This window comes from Lycorma delicatula, chromosome 2 (genome assembly GCF_047948215.1).
Source record: "Lycorma delicatula isolate Av1 chromosome 2, ASM4794821v1, whole genome shotgun sequence".
NCBI classification, from domain to species: domain Eukaryota; kingdom Metazoa; phylum Arthropoda; class Insecta; order Hemiptera; family Fulgoridae; genus Lycorma; species Lycorma delicatula.
The window spans coordinates 223841079-223863523 of NC_134456.1; the positions used below are offsets into that span (position 1 = coordinate 223841079).

Sequence of the window (22445 nt, forward strand, 5' to 3'; positions counted from 1 at the left end):
ACCGTAACGATCACTGACCAAAAAGAAACTATAAATAGCTAAAAATAGCACAATTTATGAACGAGTTAACGAAGCCTATATAGATAACGCAGGTCAACTTCAATAACTGGGCAATGACATCTTTCAGTCAAGCCTCAACCCCGATGCCACCGATACGAATGTCACAAGTGACATTTCCATCGCTGTCCTAGTAATTAACATAAACTCCGAACAAAACACATCTCCAAACGAAAATGTTTAATTACACTTAAATCTTATGTATAAGTTTTAGGTTTAAATAGTCGTCCTACAATCCAATTTAGGTCCATTTTTACTTCTTATATACACCTACGAATTGAAATGTGTAGTTTAATGCACGGTGGTGTTATAATGTATTCTGACGATACATACATCACCTGTTTACTTAAAAGTTTACATTTTCTCTTGATAAACCGTCAAATAAATTTACACTCTGCCCGTATATCTAAGTAGAAATGAATTAACATAAAAAAACAAATTTTTTGAGTTTTACAGTGGTGCTGAAAAACAATACAAAACATAATTTAAATATATAATCCAATAAAATAATTGTACATCATGCAACGAACCTATAATAATAGCTATTAATGCACGAGTGCGAATTAAATTATGACACGAGTCTTGGCGAGTGTCGTCAACTGCGCAAGAGTGCATTAACGGTCATTCTAGAGAAATGCATACGTATTTTTTCTACGGCTGAAAAGTATTGATTTAAATCAATGATAGAATACAGTGTTTACGGATTTTTTTTAATTTTTTCACAAAATACATTATACAATACATTTCTGTGGCAATAGGATATTAGTCATAAGTTCTCCCTTTTCTCTAATACTGATAGGTGCTAGACATTTCTTCTTCGGAATCCGACATAATCAACATAAGGATACACAGTGAAATATAGAAACTTAGTTAATTATTGATATACTTTCAAATCAACCTCTGCTTGCTAACTAATAAATTGGATTAAAATCGAAGTAAAAAACAGCTGATACATCAAACAATACCCGCATCTGATCGGTCAGTGTTTGAAAAGAGTAGGCTTTTGATCGGTTGAACACTTATTTCATAATGATCCTCATTATGATACAGATTCCAGCCGCGTAATTCAACCGATAATACAGCCGTAGAAAAATTAACTTTTTGGTGAAATCCTTACACGATAGTCGTTACACGTTCTTATTTACGATTCTATAAATATATTATAAAATATTTCCTATCTGTTAATAAATGACTTATTTTGTAAACTCGACTTTTAAAAAAAAAATTTGGGAGTCGGAGGAACCCCATTTACGGGCGAAGTGTCGGACTCTTACAGGTTCCGCAAGATGTTATCAGAAGTGCGTATATCTGCCTGCGCCCTACCGACTAAACCTCCTATCTCACCTACCCCTCCTCAAAGGGCCGAACACGCAATTAAGCATTAATTTGTCCTGGGAGGTGCCATGGCCTCTATCAGGATGGAGCAGTGCCACGCCCGGCTATGCCGTTCCCAGCCGCCCCACCCCAGTAGCCAGGACTAGGTCCTTTATTGTCATTGCCTTTAAGAGGGGCACCTCGGAGAGGAGGGCGCCCCCGCCGGGTCTCGATCTTCTCAGCTCGGGGATCAGGAGTCTCCCTGTTTTCTCACCGCCGCCCACCCGAGCAAGACCGTAAGAACACTGACTCAAGAGAGGGCTGTCCCTCAACCCCTCGCTTCCCAGTCCTTTTGTTGCATTACTCTAGCGACTGTTTAGAAATTATAAAAATACAAAATCATTGTTACTTTATTTGAATTGCTATAACTTAAAGATATCTAAATTGAAAAAATCATTATAAACTACTGTCATTCAAGAACAATAAATAAAATTCCATAGATAAATGCGGTTTTAAGATGGACGGAGTTGGGGATATCATTCCGATCCTTTGTATATCGGGTTTTGAAATACTTTTTTTTTACTTGGCTTATTTTTTGGGAGATTAGCAAGATATTTGCATCCTTCTTTCGACGAGATTCTCCTTCAGTCCGCCAATGAAGACCTTTCGGTGCTAGTGGCTTTCGGTTTAGTAGAAATGCATCTAGTTTTTAGAGAGTTCAATGCGCTCCCTTCACGCAGGGAGTCGCATGTGGTATCTGTAGGCTAATAATCGTTTAATGAAGGAAGGACTATCTCAAAGCAGGGCGGAGATAATATCCTACAAAAAATGTGGAATTTTTTTCGGTCTTTATAGTATTTCACGTAGAGTTAATTTTTATGGTTTAAACATCACAATTATTATTTTTTTTAATATATATAAGGATATTTAACAAATTTTAATTTTTGTATTTTAAGGAAAAATAAATATTCTATATACACATATGAATTTCTTGAACTATTCTTAAAAATCGTAATATTTGACAAAATATTAATGAAATTTTAAAAAAGTGTGAATTAATGAGATAAAATATTAAGAAAGAAATATTTATTCTTGTTTTTATCAGATAGGTGATTGAAGTTTGGATTCTATAAAAAGAACTGCTAAAAACATCGTAGTGTTATTTCTGTGTTAGATTTACATAAACTGAAGATAATAATATACTATTCATCTTTCTGTAATAATATTAGTTTTTTGTCTATGATATGTTATTATAATTTAATTTCACCATCGGTACAAAAAATAAGGTATTAAATCGATCATGGGATCATGTATTAAACAATTGAATAAGGAGAGTATAAAATTCGTGAAAATTATCTAATAACATATGAAGAAACGGAACGTAATGAAAAAACTAATCATGGATGATCTCTGAAGCGATAATTCGCTCTCGGATGATCGGGAATTGGTTACATCTCGTAAATTATACTATTTCAAGTACTATTACATTTCTTTAATACTTTTTATGTAGTATTTTTGTTGCACTCAATTCCGGCTGACTTTTTCTAAAACAAGTCGTATAACAAGTGATTATTAAAGTAATGATTTTTTCATGTACATTTTCGGAAGATCATTGTTATTATTATTACTGAACATAAGAAAGAACCCGTAATAAAAAAGGGGTCCGATAAGGATGTCCCCTATCCCCGTTACATTTTAATCTTTACATGGAACTAGCAGTTAACGATGTTAAAGAACAATTTAGATCCGGAGTTACAGCACAAGGTAAAAAGATAAAGATGCTACGATTTGCTGATGATACAGTAATTCTAGCCGAGAGTAAAAAAGATTTAGAAGAAACAATGAACGGCATGAACGAAGTCCTACGCAAGAACTACCGAAATATAACGAAAGTAATGAAATATAGTAGAAATAACGAAGATGGACCGCTGAATGTAGAAATAGGAAGAGAAAAGATTATGGAGGTAGAAATATTTTGTTATTTGGGAAGAAGAATTACTAAAGATGGACGAAGCAGGAGCGATATAAAATGCCGAATAGCGCAGGCGAAACGAGCCTTCACTAAGAAATATAATTTGTTTACATCAAAAATTTATTTAAACGTCAGGAAAACATTTTTGAATATATGTCTGGAGCGTAGCTTTATATGGAACTGAAACTTGGACGATCGGAGTACCTGAGAAGAAAAGATTAGAAGCTTTTAAAATGCGGTACTACAGGAAAATGTTAAAAATCAGATGGGTGTATAAAGTGAGAAATGAAGAGCTATTGAGGCAAATCGATGATGAAAGAATCATTTGTAAATATATAATTAAAAGAAGAGTCAGACTTACAGGCCACATATTAAGACATCCTGAAATAGTCGCTTTAATATTGGAGGGACAGGTAAAAGGAAAAAATTTTGCAGGCAGGCAACGTTTGGAATATGTAAAACAAATTGTTAGGGATGTAAGATGTAGGTGGTATACTGAAATGAAACGACTAGCCCTAGATAGGGAATCTTGGAGAGCTGCATCAAACCAGTCAAATGACTGAAGACAAAAAAAAAATTATTATCTATGTATTGTTTATTTTTGTATTTTATATTATAATATGAAATCTGTAATACACAAGAACAGTCTAAATTTAGAAGTACACTATCTTTACGTAAACGTTCTTCATAAGTAATTTAAGCTTAAAATAACTAAAATCCATTTAATATTATTCTGTAATTGAATATAATATTTAATTAACTTTTATTTACTTTTGTATTACTTACTGACGCCACCTTAATTAAGTATTTGATAGAATTTTAACTATTTGCTACGGACATAAGTACATATTCTTTGTATTCTTTTGTGTTGTACTATGTTAATAACTTGTATTCAATTTATGTTAATACGGGAACATGCTGGTAAAAGATAAGACTTATGTCTTTGCGGGATTCTACATTGTAAATTTATTTGAAAATATATAAATAAATAAAATTATTATTATTTTCAATAATTTTTAGATTATTATTAGAAAAGAAAAAAGAACGTAAAAATGTATAAATTTGTAAAATTAAAATGAATTGCGTGACGACTGCTCTTTCCTTGAGTTTATCAATATAGATGAATGACAAGTGGTAAAGATAGTTATGAGTAAATTAAATACAAGTACAAGTGGGACACGAGTGTAACACAAGTACAAGTGTTACAAGTGGGATAATAATGAAAAAAATTCCTGAACGTAACAAGAACCAGACATAAAAATTAAACATAAAAGGAAGTAAAAAAATAAAGCAAAGAGATTTTTCCATTATTATCAATACGTAAGAATAACACGATTTTCCTCTTCAAAATGATAAACGAAAAAAAATCTTATTTACTTTTTACACTTTAATGTATACGTTGAACATTAATTCGCCTTGCAATAAAATTAGTACAGGCAGCAACAGCACAATTTGGTATGAAGAAAATTAAACCTTTTTAAAAGTTGAAGCAGTTTTACGAAATTTTTTGGCTGATTTAATCTACAAAATGTTCTACTGCTGTTGCATTTTAGGCATATCTACTAATGTAAAGGATATCTACAAATAGTTTTATCTTGAGGTAGAGGAAAATTTAATGAACTTATTAAACTACAATATCTGAATTACACACAAGCACGCGCGCGCGCGCGCACACACACACACACACACACACACACACACACACACACACACACACACACACACACACACATGTAATTATGAAAGACGCTTGAGAGCTTATTACTTAAATTAGATTATTAACTGTTAGTAAGAGACATGGATTATCAAGGTAATAGCCACTGGCGGTACCATCGGTAGAAAATAATAGCCAATTTTATTCTTTTTACTCGCTTCGTCAGATGTAAATTAAACTGATGTTGCCTTTGTTTAAAGGTTTGCTAACTTTAATATAATCGATGAAACGTTATAAACAACAAAATCAGGTGCGTAACTTAGATTGAAAAAAACTTGTAGTCCCCGGCCAATTTATAATTCACTTCACTTTTAACATCATTAACCAATTACTCGATGACTAAATCTATGCAAACCCTATATACATTAATTAAATAATTACTTGTATTCTACAACTATAATAGTGCCTTTTACCCGGAAAGGATAAAATTTGAAAGGATCAAATCGCTGTCAGGCACATCATTTTTCATGCGCTATAAAATTACCCGTTCTACGTTGTCACGCATAAGTTTCACACTTATGAGATGAATCAATCATCAACCCAAATTAATAATATATTTTTTTAATTTTTTTCAGATAACGATCCACTCTAAAAATGGAATTCATCACGTTAACGACTGTTTTGCTTGGAATCGTGATGGTTTATCTGGTCTACTGGTTATCATCAAAGAACGCTAATTACTGGAAAGAAAAAGGTGTACCGTGTACAAATTCATTTCCCATTATAGGAAGCATGACCGATGTAATATTAGGGAAAACAAATATTGTGCAATTACTCGCCGATTTATACAACGAATATAAAAATGAAAAATATTTTGGGATTTTTATGTTTCACGCTCCTGTCTTAGTAATACGCGATCCTGAACTAATAACTCAAGTACTAATTAAAGATTTCTCTTTTTTTCAAGATCGTGCTCATAAATCTGATGAATCGGATTTATTTAGCTCTGGAATACAAAGTCTTACCGGAGATAAATGGAGAATTCTCAGACATAAATTGACTCCGACCTTTAGCTCAGGTAAAATGAAATTAATGTTTAAACAAATCAAGGAATGTTGTGATGAAATGACGGTTTATTTGAAAGAGAAAAAGGGCCAAGATATCGAATCTAGAAATCTTATTTTTAACCTTATAATAAATATTATCGCCACTATTGCATTCGGCTTGAAAGTGAATGCGTTTAATGATGAAGAAGCAAAGAATAACGCGTTCTTACAAAATAGTAAAATGTTTTTTAAACCGTCAATATATTTGCAAGTAAAGTTATTACTCACTACGTCGGCTCCAAAGATAAAAAAATTTTTAAAGCTTAAACTGATAGATAATACCATAAATGATTTTTTTCCTAAATTAATCAACGATTTAATAAGCTATCGGGAATCAAGTGATGTAAAAAGGAACGATTTCCTTCAATTAATGTTAGATCATAAACAGAAAGAATTAGAATTGCTATCTGGAAAAAAGAACTCCGTGAACGGTCAGGTAACTCAAACTTCTGAATGCGATATACCCGATGCAGAACCGGAAGATTTAGAGCTTCTTCAGAATTTAAAACGTGTAAAATACGATACAAATTCTGCCGGTAAGTTACTTGTATTATTTATTGACAAAATAATTTATATTATAATTAGAGTTTTTTTTTTTTAGTAAACTAAAAATATAGAATTCTTTTCGAGGGTTTGTAGATAGATTTTAAGAGATTTGTAGTAGGTTTTATTTTGCCATAAACCTAACGGTTTTAGGCGATTTGATGCGACTTAAAAGTCAGTTTCAAAAATAACGCATACATCCTTAAGAATAACAAGTATCTCACGCTAGACTTATTAAGGTAAGTCAGGTGTAATTTGCTTTTCCTTTGTCTTCTTTATAGAGTCAAATACACAATTGTATATCATCATGCTAAGTTCACTAAAAACGATCGAGTAAGCAGATGGTTTTAAACCGGTCTTTCTAGTGACATCTTCGTTCTGTTAACCCGAGGAACTGGTTTTATATCTCTGGTTACATCATTACTCTTAAGAAAATCATTCTGACAGTCCGGTGACACTTTGAACTCAGATGTTTCGCATCCATCACGCGAAACGAGAGACCGGGACAAATAATGTAAAGCAACAAGTTTATTTTCCTCTTAAAGCCGTGGAAAGATGAGTTACATGTCTCAACTCAGGAGGGGATGGTAAATATTAAAATAAATGATATCTTCTCCTTTTACTTCGTAGCACAAGGAAGTATTGTATTCGCGAAGAATTTCGGTTATCAGATTTCAACGGTAATATCCATTTTGATCATCTCTGAATCCATTTTGGCTAGTTTGGGCGAACGTACATACGTATCGCATAACTGAAAAACGATTAGCCGTAGAATGCTGATATTTCGGATTTAGGACTTTCGTAGCATCTAGTTGTGTACCTCTTCTTTTGATTCCAATCGACTGGACCAAAAGCGTCCAAAAAAGCGCAAAATACAAAACAATTTTGATTTTGAACTTTTTCTTAACTGCCGTAATAAGCCCTCATCGAGAGCTTTTCAACGATGTATCATAAGTGGTGGTAGTTATTTTCATTAGTTCCAGAGTTATAGTCCACTAAAATTTTAATTAATTAAGTATTTGGATTTTACAAAGGGGCACATCGGCACGAATCCGACATTATTTACTTTTTTTAACTCTTTTAAATACATTGATTTATTAATAATTATTAACCTCTGATTGTAAAAAAAACGTTTTACAATAAATAAAGATTCAATAATTAAAAAAAAGGAAAAAAAAACGTAATAAAATATATAAATGCATAAAAAATATGTGTAATTTAATAGTAGTACAAAGAAGTTATGTGGTGTCCACATCAGATTTTTTTGTTTTTTTTACCATTTTATAAGCAAAAAAAAGAATTAAACATTTAATGTAGAATATCCTTTTATTATACCATTTAAAAAAAAAAGTTTTTCATATTTTTATTAACTATTAAAAATTAGATTATAATATTTTTCATCGTTTATATTTATTTTAATACGTATTGAATTTCTTTCAGCGCTTTTCTAACGTGTCCATCGATAGAAAACAATATTCCATAACAAAGATGCCTTTCAATAGTTTTATTTACCTTACCGTTGGGGAGTTAATTATCATAATTATTTTCCTGAAGTACTACACAAATAAAATATTTTCAAAGTTGCTGACTTCCATGACAGAGTGATACTACCTTCACCCTTTAGCTCAAATCTGGGCTCATCTAGATTTTAGATGATTCCAAGGAAGGCCTCGACTCCCGATAAGGCATGACATTTCTTCATACGCCGTGAAATTTTAATTTCATAATCCCAGGCATAATCTTCGAGCTTAAGCGGTGAATTAATCTTAAAATAAAACACGCACACAAAATAAATTACTATAAGAAATTTAGCAAATTTTTACAGTTTTTTTTGCGTTTTTGTCTACTATGTACTATTGTTCATAAACGATCAAACAGCGGTACCTAATTTCACATGTATGTATTTTTTCTATTAGTTTTTTCAGATAATATAATAGCAGGTCAAACATTTGTCTTTATATCCGGCGGTAGTGAAACGGTTTCAGCTGCTCTTAGTTTTACATTGCATGAATTAGCCGTTAACAGAGATATTCAAAGACGACTACAAGAAGAGATCGATTCAGCGTTATCGGATCAAGAGCTAACTTACGAATCTCTCAAGAAGATGACATATATGGAACAAATATTAAACGGTACAAAAAAAATACTTATCAGAACGCACAGTCATTTTATTTTTAATGAATTTTTTTTGTAGGTTTTCTTACAAAATGTATACTACTAGTAAAGTCGTTCTTTTGTATTTACAAGAATGATAACCCAAATAATAAAAAATAGATACCCGAACTACTATTTTTCATTTTGATGGCCATTTCTTTCGAAATGATATGATATTAGTTTTTGCTGTTGATATTCAGGGATCGTATTCTAAGAACACATTTAACCTAGTTGAAAGATAAAATAATGCAGGTCGTCTTCTGTTTTATGAATTATGATCCCATCGTCTGCAAATAATAAGAAATTAATTGAAAATTATTGTACTTTTATGTGAAATTTATTTATTACATCTCTCAGCAACATTTACGTTATTATAATAATGTATAGTGAATGAATAGCAATTTATATTTTATATTATGATTAATAAAAGCGTGGGGTGCCATTCATTCTATTAAATTATCAGTGAAATGATTATAAAATAACTGGTGTTTCAAAAATAAATCATCATTATCGATATAAAATGTTATTTGTATTTAATCAAAGAATTTATTATGAACATTTATTCTTGATTTAATAATAAAGTGAAATTATTTTTCCTTTTTTAGTGCATCTTTAAATATATTTGTATTGGAAAATTTTTACAAAAAATTTATACTTTAATTCAATAATTTTCAAATAGTGAAATTTCGGTGCATTTTTAATTTTTCATTTTTTAAATAAAAGTGTATTTAACATTTTTAATTTATTTTATACTTTTTAGTTTTCATTAGATTAAAAAAAAAAAAATTACTGTCTCAATTAAACAGTTCTATTATTATGAAAGTTCTCGAACACAATCTGAGGGAAATATGTTAATTTATCGCTTTTAAACAAATTGTATAAATAATTACGAAACTCTACACAATTCTAGGTGGATTTCTTCTGAAATATAATAACATAGCAAACTGAATAACCGACTGAAACACATTTGTACATATATATCTAAGAATATTGACTTACAGTAGTTGACAGCTGTCCATATACGTACAACCCATCTACACGTTATAGGCTATTCATTGTCTTGCTTAGCAGAAAGCACTGCCGACTGACACTCTGCATCTAAGTCTTCTTACGCATGCAGGGTGGTTTGAATTTCCATTATTTGCCAACAACAAATTTTCTATAAAAATAATTTTTTTATGGAATTTTTGTTATCACAGTGCATTGTCATCGACTACAAGCATGTGTGCAAACTTAAACTTCTACTTCATCTGGAAATAGTTAAATATTGGTGAAAAAATTCTAACCATCCCACTGTGCGACTCATTGCAAACAGAAATTTAAATAAAAGTGTATCTAAAGAATTAATTTCAATTCAAAAGTAATACTTAAGTTGCATTGCTATAAAAGTGTACCTTTCTATTCTGTCCGCTAGAGAAATGTTCCCCATTCATTATCCAAATTTTAGCTAAAACTAGTATTATAACAGCAAGATAACACCAAGGTTTATATTGTAGCTGTAATAACAGTAAGAATCACTTAAAAACATATTTTAATTCTTTTTATTATTTATTTCATAAGAAAGAATGGGGAACATCAGAATAACAATAAGTTACAGAAAAAAATAACATAATATCACAATGTAATAAGAACCTTTATAAATTAATGAAAATAACATAAAAATAAGCTTAGCAATTTATTTTTCTTCATTGAGATATGAAAAATTCAATGTACCCGCCCAGTATATGAGACTCCATCTGGAAAGGGAGCACATTGCTTCCTCCAAAATCTAGGGCTCCCGAAAGGCGTATTTCTGTTAGGCTGAAAGGCGCTAGCACCGAAAGGACTTCAGGGGATGAACTGAAGGGGAATCACGCCAGGAGGACAAAACTATATGCGCCTAGTCTCCCATGATCAGGATCGGTCAGTTATTTCTCCTGGGTCTAAAGGACCGGAACGCAAATAATAACTCCGTCCATAAATAAAACAGGAAAATCTATAACTGCCACTAAATAAATACTGACCTGCTCGATAAACGAAAAATATAGCAGCAACGTCCATTCATCCAAGCTCTGCGATTAGTAGTGAGAAAATAAACTCTCGCCTTGTGTTCCATTCCATTACCAAAGATGCGACTGAACTTTACATCTTCCTTTTCAAAGGATACTGAATATTCATTGGCCAATTACACTGAAACAACATATTCAAAATTTTACATGAAATGTTATGGCAGTAAACCAACATTTCTGAATAATCATCATTTTTCTGATTTTTAATTTTCAGAATTATATTATTCCTAAGCAGTGAATGTTGTTTCTGTGGTGGGAGGGGTAGGGAACAAATTATTCCTGTCATTAGCAGCAAATTTTTAGACAGTTCCTATCTAATACTTAATTATTCAAAGTAGATCAAATATTGTTAATTAATTTTCATAACAATATTAGTTTATTATTAATTTATAACTTGGTAAAAAGGTTATATCTAATGTGCTAAATTTATTAGATTTATTTGACAAAGTTACATTTTTAAATGTATAATAGATCTTTGTTGAATAAATCATTTTAATATATCTATGACAGATTAAGAGGTTTCTACTTTATATAGTTATGATGCTGGGATTTATCTAGTTATGAGCTAGGTAAGATGCAGTACAAAACAACATTTTATTAGACTGGTAAGCAAGTCTGGCAATTTTATTTTATCCATTCGTCTTATTTCAATTGCAATTCATTTTCTATTGTAATTTTTTATATTGGAAATTTTACAAACATGTAATAAACTTTTATGAACAAATAAATGACCTAATCTATTGTCAACTTTTTTCTTTTTTTGTAGAGGTGATGCGTTTAAGACCTGGTGGTGGTTTCTTATCTAGAGTATGTACTCAGGATTATAAAATGCCTGGCTCTAATTTAGTTATAGATAAAGGATCCATCGTTCATATACCTGTATTAGGTTTACACAAGGATCCACAATATTTTCCTGATCCAGAGAAATTTAATCCTGATAGATTCAAGAATATGGATGAAGTTCCAAAAGGAGTATTTTTTCCATTTGGAGGAGGACCAAGGATGTGTATAGGTAAATTTTATTTATTTAATATATTCATTTACCTATGGAATAACTTATTACATTGGTTTAACTCCCCTGCATAATAATATTAATACACAGAGTGTCTAACAAAGATAGAGGAAAGAAATTTAGGACCTCCTTTAAATGAAATTAAGAAAGAAGTTCATACAGACATTGGTCCAGGGTTGTTTCAAAAAATGAGCCACAATAAAATTCTTGGAACTTAAATAAAGGGGTAGATATGTTGGTTTTATATGGCTTTTCTCATGAGAAATTGAATAAAACAGTGCATCCTCCAGGAACATTTTAGAGAAAATTGTTGAAAAAACCAAAAAATTATCTTCTGAAAACACAATTCTTTAGGTTTGACAGATATGAAATTTGTTAAATTGTGAGTAAACAAACAAAAATGTACAAAAAAAAATTTACAGAGAATCTAATTCTGAAGAAATCAGTGTAAAGGTGTTATCTTTGAAGAGAATCTTCAATTGAAGAAGCACTTTCAATATGCTACCAAAAAGGCTTGTAATGCTTTCTTCAGTGTACAAAAAGCAGTTAAATCTGATTAGGGGCTTTTCAGAACCATACATATTCTATATAAGGGCTTATGCAAATATATAATGCTGTATGCTGCACCTGTCTGGGCTTATTGAATGAGTTAAAAATGTTATAGGAATATTTTCTTGAGTCCTGTATCTCCTACTGTTATCTGTGATCGGTGCCTACAGGACTGTCTCTCAAGGGACGGTCCTTGTTATTTCTGGAATTAACCCCATTGATATCCTTGCGACAGAGCACCAATTTTTTTATGATGCCTAAAAAGTAGGCCAACTTATCTCTGGGCGCATAAAAGAAATAGAGGATCAAGGTTTCCATTTATGGCAGGTCAGGTGGAATGAATTGATCAATGGCCATTACATGGTATTTTTTCTGATGTTATAAGTATTTAGGTTGTTAGGTGGATTTCCCCCAATCGGCATATTACACAGTTTATTTCTGGACATGGTGTTTTTTGAGATAGGTTGGCAACATTTGGTTTCAATAATTCAGGCTTGTGACCAGAGTGTAGGACCATTGATAATGTGCATCATGCCCAAGGTATATGACACACATATGAAAATATTTGTCTGCCCAAGTTACAAAGCTGAACGTATAAAAGTTGTTAGAGAGCTCGCAAAGATCAATTCTGATTTTGATCTGTAAGTTAAATGGAAAACTGAAAGCGAATGGAACAGTTACTGGCTTCCTGAAATTCTCAGCTCCTCAAAGGATGGCTAAGGAGGTCTGATGCTATTATAGATGTGTAGATGAAAAATAGCAACTTGAGGCTAGGGGCCCATCTGGATGAGCCTTGGTTAGCTGAGATATTCACTGTTAGGATGAGAATAGATGTGTTGAGAATTCTTTGATGGGCTGCAGTATAGGAGGGTGTAGGCATTGACTTTGCTCCTGAAAGGGGACAGAATAGAGAAAGGTAGGTTTTGTTTTCATTAGAAGCATATTAAATTTGTGAATTTGTTTCTTGATTTTTGAGAAAATAAGTGGACTTTGAATAAATTAAATTGTAGGAAAAAATTATTGTTGTTGCGATCAACACTTGTTTTGTTGGTCTGAGAATAGTATTTTTGGTGTTTAAAGATTCATTCAATTAATGATCTGAGGGCATAGTCTAATTGAAGTTAGATATGGGAAGAATTTTTATGTGAGAACATTGGTGTTGGAAGAAGGCATGGGGATGACTCCTTCACGAATCGTTTAATTTGATAGTTGAGGGTTGTAAATTATGGTAGGCGGTCGTGGATGGAGGAAGCCATAAGAAGGTGATAGTAAGTTGTGTAAATACATTAATAGAAATATCTGCCGAGGCATTTTGCATTGATGGCATCCTGACAGAGACCAAACTGATGACTGTGATGTGTTATCAGAATTAGAGGATCTAAAAGATGTTTTCCAGTAAAGCCTATTAGGGTTACGGACAGAGGGGGCGGTGTGGCAACTGGGATCACCACAAGGTGTGTGTCTTCCCCTATGGGAGTTAGGATGTGAGTGTAATTGCTGGGTATGTGTCAAGTAAGTTAACAGCAATTTTGATCATTTGCAGCAGAGAATTGTAACTTAAAAATGACTCTAGCGTAATATATATTCTAGCGTCATAAATCACAGTTGGCCTCAATTTCACCACAAATACAGAGTTTGATATTTTCGTGGTTGTATGGGCTTTTGAGAATTAGTTAAGTTACTATAACTGTATTGATGTAATAATGCTATAATGAACTAAATATATTTATTTTTGTTTTTATTTTTAGCAATGAGGTTAGCAATGTTAGAAATGAAGATATTTTTAGCAATATTATTTTCATCTTTTAATGTGGTTTTAAGCGAGAAAACACAATTACCAATAAAAATGAACAAGAAATCTATTTTACAACATGTTGTTGGTGGTTTATGGGTCCGATTTGAACCAAGAGAAATACATTAATCTAGTAGTACTTTTACTAAATTTGATAAATGATAAATTGGACACCGCTTACTTACAATTTTATAGTATCCATTTAATCGTCTAATTACTTGTACTTTGTAAATATAATAGTTATAAATACCACACGCAGTTTGTAAATACTCTTCTGTGAGATATAAAATTAAATTATTTTTTTTGTAATTCTGTAATTTGAATTTAATAAATATTCTTTTAATTCAAATTATGATTTTGAAAAGATAATTATTTTAGCTTTTATTTTTATTTGTCATTTTGTTACCTGCAATTTTAACAGATGTTGTTAAAACATAATTTAATTAGTTTTTATGACATATAAATACATATTGTTAACTGTTAAATGTATTTAATAAATTATATGATATACATAATCATTGATTCAGACAATTTTTTAGTAAATGTCATCAGAAATATTTGACAGTCATTTTAATTATTTCATGTTAAAATATATATAAAAAAAAATATTAACGAATCATAGTTACATTTATTCTATAGATTATTATAATTGTCAGTTAAATCATGATGTTCAACCATACCACATATTGCATGACAAACCGTATGATATTTTGATCAGTGTAATGCTTAAAAATGAAAAGAAAAATAGAAATATAATAACATCATGTTAATGAGAAATTTTAATGCGAGTTCAACTTTACAGTGATCAAAACACAATATAAGCAAGTATTCTAACAATAATTATGAGGTTTTAGGAAGTATCCTGGGGAATTCTTCAGTGCTGGCTAATGGGAATGATTATGAGTAGTGGTGACTACAATCTACAACACACAATATTAAAATCCATACATGAGAACACTTAGCCCCTCTCACTTCAACTCAACATCTAACGTGCTTGATGCCCCCCTTAGCAACCCAAGCAACACATTGGAAAGTTGGAAACTAACCCCACAGGAAAGCAGTAGGCAAACAGATTTGTATTAGGAAGGTGACATTTTACATCTGTTTAGAGAGCTTTAACCTTTTCTTTTTCTTTTTCTGTTTAGCCTCCAGTAACTACTGTTTAGATAATTCTTCAGAGGATGATATGTATGAGTGTAAATGAAGTGTAGTCTTGTACATTCTCAGTTAGACCATTCCTGAGATGTATGGTTAATTGAAACCCAACCACCAAAGAACACCGGTATCCACGATCTAGTATACAAATCCGTGTAAAAAATAACTGGCTTTACTACGACTTGAACGCTGTAACTCTCGACTTCCAAATCAACTGATTTGTGAAGACGCATTTAACACTAGACCAACCCGGTGGGTTAGAGAGCTTTAACCTAAATGAATGTTAACTTCACACTGTCTCAGAAAGTAGGAAATGATTAACCATCCAAAATTTGCTGAAGTAATTCCATAATTTTGAGCCTGGACACTTAGGTGACATCTTCACCACTAGGATAAGATACTAGGGTATAACAATAAGGCCATATATTTTTAATGCTTGAAAATAAATCTGAACAAAAATAAACTAGATGTAAAGGTAATAAGGTCTTTTATATTAAGATGTAGAAGAATAATGGATTAAGTGAACACAAGTAAGTAATACTAATTATAATTTTACTGGTAAATCAAACAGGATGTTCTGGGAAATTAATATCGTGAGAAATAAAGTAGAAAAATAACTGCAAGCTTTTTTTTAATATCAAGATAAAAATATTACTCCACCCAAAACACTAATTTTATAGCAAAAAATGTTATTTTTATAACAAATTAAACATTTTATTAATCATATTTTACATTACATTTGTAAAATTCAGAAGACAAAGGGGCATTAGACAGTGCCACTACTCATTGCTTTTTCTTAAAGTAATATCTAACTATTCTTTTTGGTTATGTAGTGAAAGAAGTTAAGACATGCACATTTACAGAGTTGTATATAATCTGAGTTTCATTAAACTTGACAAGCTAATGTTTAACTGTATATTCAATTCAATAAAAAAGCAAATTGAAACTCACTTTATTTTTCATTTTTCATACTAAGCCTGACATGGAAGGCTTGTTAATTTTGAAAATGACTATTTAATTTTTGGGAGTGACAGATATCTTCTATAAAATTACCTATAATGGTTTGCCTGATAAATAAATAATTACTGTAACTAACGTTTTTATTTCACTATTTTAAAATATAACTATAACAAGCTGTCAATCGCTAAAAGTAAAAGTTTGCCAATTAATGTTCTAACTTACAAGTTATAAATAACGATCTCTTTTTCTTAAAAGTAAAAAAAAATCATTATTACAGTGGAAATAAATCATAACAAAATTATATTTGAAGATTAAATTTAAATTGTACAGGTACAGATTAAATTTCAATTGATGGTTGATTATATTTTTTAGATTAAATTATGTTTGAAGATTATATTTTATTTTTAATTTAATCAAAAATTGTAAGTGGATGTATAGAAGAATGTAACAAATTGTGAAAATGATTTTATTTAGGGGGGAAAAAATTGCTTTTTCTTCCATGTTTAAATCAGTTAATATTGCCAACTTCCTTATTATTTATTTCTTTTATTAGTAGGTATGATCTGAAGGTCAGTGATAACTTTAAAGGTGGCATTTTCTATGAATTTCTCTATTAAAAGTCATAATTGTAATGTCTTTAAAATATTTTTATATGCAGGCCTAAATTTATAGATGTTTTCCTTTAGAAGAAGCAGTTCATATTATTTTAACAAAATATCTATTAATCACTTATTACGTATACACATTTATTTTAAATCTATCATATTATCTGAATATTAAAATAATTGCCCTCTTGATAGCCAGTTTAAAATGAGCTAAAATAAAATTATTGAACTGTATTCTGTATTTGTGACCGACGCTTTATTGGTTATAATCAATTATCTTTATAGTACAGGAAGATTTCTAAGAAAAGAGAAAAAATACTCATAGATAACTTACTGGAGAAGAACATCACATCTTTCTCAGTTTACAGAATCTGTCTGTTTTTTTTTTTTGTATTTTTTAGATATTAATAATTATATCAACTGCACAAAAACAAAAACCTTTCTATCAATCAAAAAATCATTTATAAAAAGTTGTTACAAAGTAATTGAGAATAAATTTATTGTACTAAACTCTCAGATGGCTAACTGATTTAATTATTATAATAAACTGACAATGAATCACTAAAAATAAGCCTGTAGGATCCCAGAAATTCTCTACAATTTATGGTTTTTCATCTCTTGAAAATCTGTTAATCCACAGGGTTACTATTTAGCTAAGTACATTCAATGCGCATAGATTGTGGTACACCTACTTACCCCTCATTCTCTAATACTGATTCAATTTACTCTGACACACACAGATATATATTTATAAAATCAAGTACAAAAATATCCCTGTGGTTTTCAAGCTAATGTTCATTATCTCACAAACCAAACTGAATAGTGAAATTTTTAACATATTCACTTGCCAAAACAATGACAAACATTTTTGCGTGTTTATTTAGTTGTAAGCATATTGCCATAAGAAGCCTAACTACCTGCCACTGTGCTTCTGAATTGCTTGTTGTTAAAAAACCTTCCCATTGTACCACCTTTCGATGAAATGGAAAAGTAACATTCCATTATACGATTGCTTTAACATAATGAAAGGTATCAGACAGCTAAATTCATTGATGCTATGTGAAGATTACTACTTTATAGAACAGATTGTAAGTGTCCACATAAAATTGAATCAAAATAAACCTATAAAATTGAACAAAATTTAACCGATAAAAAAATATTATAAATCAGCTAATTTAGAAGCATTAAATGTAACGATTACGTTAACAGAAATAGGTTAACTGTTTTCACTTTATGTCTAAATCAGTCTTACAACTGTTATACTTGAAATGGACTTAAAGAACAAGTAGCAGTAGTTAGAAATGCTTTTTGAGAGAAATTATATTCATTATATGACCAATAATTGTAGAGAAAATAATGAAAGTGTGATTTAAAAAGTTGACTATCGCTGGAATTCCGGCGAGCTTGTAGTGTTGATGCAACATTATATTTGGTTAAATGAATAAGTCAGGATTCCTCTTAAGTTTTCACTTTCATCAGTAAGGTGTCATGGAATGCAAGTCTATTTTAAGAATGTCAGCCTCATTTTATATGAATTACTTGCATCTTATGTCAGATCGCCTACAACAATGTTATGACATCTGTGCGCATTAAAAAAATAAATACAAATTTATTAGAAAAAAGTAATTAGAGAGTTGTAAAGTCGTTTCTTTGCTTTGTTTTAAAAATCTAAACATTTTCATTTTCCTCTAAACCTTTACCGTATCAGGTTGGCCGATCGAAAATTAGGTTACAGAAAATATTTTGTTCTCTTCAGCCTGTTCTAGAATAAATCTTTTATTTCATCACCGTTACCTTTCTTTTAGGATATCTCTTACTTATTGTCTCTGTTGCAGCAACTTTCTGTAGCTTGTCTTATTAAAACGAACTTTCAATAAGCTGTTTTATATACTCCTAACGACACTACTGTGTTTTTCACTGTTAGATTTGTGATTAAATAAAAATGTATAAAATTACTTCCACAGAGTACTTGTACATAGTAAATGTAAAAAATAGTGTCGCACATGATATTTTTGTCTACATTGTGATAGATTTTGATTTCAGTTGTTATATGTAATAAATATAAAGAATCAAAGCGAGAAAAAGTGACAGGTTGTTTTATCCTTGAGCTCTACATTAGTAGATGTGTTTTTCTTTCAGGGAAGCGAGACTAATTTAAGAGAGCATTTACTAATAACAGATGCTGATAACTTTTTACATATTTTTGAAGGAATCTGTGGTGCATGATGGTTTAAGAAGATACAAATCAATGACTCAATTTTTCGGCTCCATAACTACAGCACACTTTTAAGAATAACGATCAGAATATCGGAATATAATTCGGAAATCGATATCGATGTATCGTGTACTTGATATATCTGTTCCCAACAATTTCCGATACTTATGTGTTCCCAGAGCGGGACAAGTAAATTTTTTTTAAAGAAGTGGGTCGATTATCCTTTTTTCTGTATAAGAAGTACTAGTAGATCTTTGTGCCTGATGAAAGGGGGCCTAAAAACTGTTATTGAAGTTTTTTACTGATACCGGAAGCACAACAAATTTTTAAACGATTTGAATATTTCATTATAACTAGATTTCATTTTTCAATCGAGGCTTGAAAGTTAGTTAGTACGTGGGAACGATTCAACTAATATTTTTTATGGCATTAAGGTTTTTTCTTGACCCTGACAAACAAATAAAGAAGCGACCAAACTTGTTTTTTTTTTGTACAGGATGTATAATACAGGATGCTCAACAAAAAATATCGGCGTTTTAAAGCTATTTGATATCCTTTATCTTTAAATTATAGTAATAAATCACAAAAAATGAAAGAGTAACTGTTATAGTTTTCCTTACAAACGTTCAATGTAAGCGTATTTCGTCACGCGGAACACATCCAAGCGATAGAACAGTTCCTCAACGGAAGCGAGGTCGTTAATAGAAGCGATTGTCCCTTCGATCCTGTGCCTCAAATCAGATAGATCGATAAGCAGGTACGGAGGCACATACACAAGAGCCTTTATTAAAACAATCCAAAAGAAAATATCACATAGGAGTCAGATCGGGTGACCGTGGAGGTCACCGCAAACAAGTTCTGTCATCGGGTTCATGCCAACCCATCCAACGTTCGGAGAAAACGTCTTTCAACCGGTCCCTTACAGATTACAGAGTTATGCCGGTGATGCGGCGGATCGTCTTGCTGTCAAATAAAATTTTCCAACTTGCAGCTGAGGAAAGAGGCAGGCATGCAGTACATTCAAATAAAAACTCCTGTTACGCTTGCTTCAGAGAAAAAAGAACGGCTCATAAACTTTCCTCGGAATGTAGCAATAAAATATTTAATTTTAGGAGTCCGTCTGACACTGTAAGAGTTCACAGGAGATTTTCTGATCCCAGATATGTAAGTCATGCGAGCTAACTTTTCCGCTTAGATGAAATGTTGACATCGCAAACACAATACGATCAAGAAAGTCATCTTCATGCTACAGCGTTTCGTAGTCGGTGGGCTTCAAAGCCTGTAACAGCTGAAAAAAAATAAAATAGTAGTGGACGCAGTAGTAGTAGTAAACGTTTCCTTAAAACATTCCACATTGTCTCCACCGACATTGCTAGTTAGCGGCCGGCCTTCCAAACAAATTTTTTGAGGCACGCAGGAAAGACTCCCTGACACGTTCAACATTTTCTTCTGACACTCTCGGTCGTCCGGTACTTTTCCCTTTACGTATACAACAGGTCGTTTCAAACCGATTATGTCATCGACGAATGTTATTGTCGCTTTAAGTATCACCATTAACTTTCTGCAGAACCCACATTGAAATATAACTGCAAATTCACATTTAGCAAACTGTAAAAACGCAGAAGGTTTTCCGTTCAGGAGTCATCTTTGCTAATGGCGCTTTCAAGGAGAAAGATAGTGAATCGATCTAAGGTCATATGTGCAACTAAAACTGTCCTTTATATTCTTTAATGCTAGGCTTAAATCAACACTGTTCCCTCGTCCAAGAAATATTTTAACAAATTAAAATCCCGATATTCTTTTTGCGTAAATATAGTTTTGAGTGAAATTATAATTTTGATATTAATTTTGGACATTAAAATGAATCGTGTGAAAACCCGTATATATATATAACGAACGTATTGGAAATTTATAACCGAAAACATATAGTTATACCAAATCGTTTTGCTTAGCGATAGGTTATTTGTTTGATTTGAAACAGGAGTAGAAAGCCTATCTTTTTCCAGTAGGTATACGCTTACTATTCTTTATCCGGTAGATGTGTTTGTTTGAACATTAAAACTATTTAAGAAGATACATTGTAGGAAGAATTAAAGAAAGTACCTATTTTTCACCAGTACGATAATTTTTATTTTATTTTTTTATTATATCAATTTTTCATTTGAAGAGTTAATTTTGTATTCATATCGCATAATGTGAGCGTATATGTGATATGATAGATTGAAAATTTACCTATAACTCTGATAATCATTTTGTTTCTCTTCCAAGCTCTTTCATAGTGTATAAAATAGATTAAAAATAGTTGTAAAATTGACTGAAAAACCATCAGTGCTTTTACTACATTTTTTGTTTTATGACTTTTAATATTTTTATTATAAAAAAATATTATTAATAAATAATAATAATATCGTTGGTAGTAATAATATTACTATTTTCAGCTGTCACTGAAGCGGTAATAGCGTGTCCTATGAAAAAATATAGCATTATAATGTAAATTTTAACTTTAATTATTGTCATATTACTCTTCTAATAGGAAGAAATTTTAATAACATATTTATCACTCAAATACATAATTTACTTCCAACCACCTTCTTTTAATAGCTTAATTACTTCAAATAAAGAACTTACTTCACTAATGTAGTTGTATAACAATAAGTTTTTTTTTTTAATTTCTCATATTTTAGATTTGTGAATGGCAATACATCAGTATTTACACTGTACAATGTTATAATAAAAACTCCTTTAAACAATTATTATTCAAATAAAAGTTTATTTAGCTAATAGTTTGTTTATGCCTAAATATAAACAATTAGCTGTGTGTAGCTGATATATTAACTGAAAGTTAAAATAAAGCTCTGTCATTCAATTTAAGAGCATCAAGGTTAAGTGTGGAATTATTAATAATTTTAATAAATGCAAATTTATTTTTAACAAATTATGTTTATTTTTTACAAGTGTATATGTTTGTTTAAAATAAAACTGGCTGTTGTGGATATTTAAGTTTACTTAGTAGTATATAAATCTGTAAATAATTTAAATAAGATTAATAGAAATTACTTAGTTACATTCAATAACAATTTTAATTATTAAAAAAAATATTTTTAAACGTTTATTTTAAAGAATTTCATTTTTAATTAATCGATTTGTTTAAATTAAATTTATTTAAATAATTATAATCCCAACAGAATAGAACCTTTTCCGTATAACTAATAGTTATGTGAATTGAAGATTACTTAATATAATGTATTTAATTTTATAATAAAAATTAATCTATAAGTAAATATTAAAATAAAGTATAACAAAAAAAAT

At 30.8% G+C, this 22445-nt stretch overlaps 1 protein-coding gene across 4 annotated transcripts in view; it reads left to right on the forward strand.

Moving 5' to 3' along the window:
• The window catches only part of LOC142319690 (putative cytochrome P450 6a14), a 35086-nt gene extending 20516 nt beyond the window's left edge, over positions 1 to 14570 (forward strand). For 3 of the 4 annotated variants that reach the window (XM_075357248.1, XM_075357247.1, XM_075357246.1), the window contains 4 exons: positions 5633 to 6639; positions 8563 to 8778; positions 11615 to 11860; positions 14158 to 14570. In XM_075357248.1, coding sequence (XP_075213363.1) covers positions 5652 to 6639; positions 8563 to 8778; positions 11615 to 11860; positions 14158 to 14330 — 1623 coding nt within the window. In that variant the 5' untranslated portion in view covers positions 5633 to 5651 and the 3' untranslated portion in view covers positions 14331 to 14570. The remainder of the gene's footprint in view (positions 1 to 5632; positions 6640 to 8562; positions 8779 to 11614; positions 11861 to 14157) is intronic. The other variant, XM_075357249.1, reaches the window with a different exon arrangement.
• The last annotated feature ends 7875 nt before the right edge of the window (positions 14571 to 22445 follow it).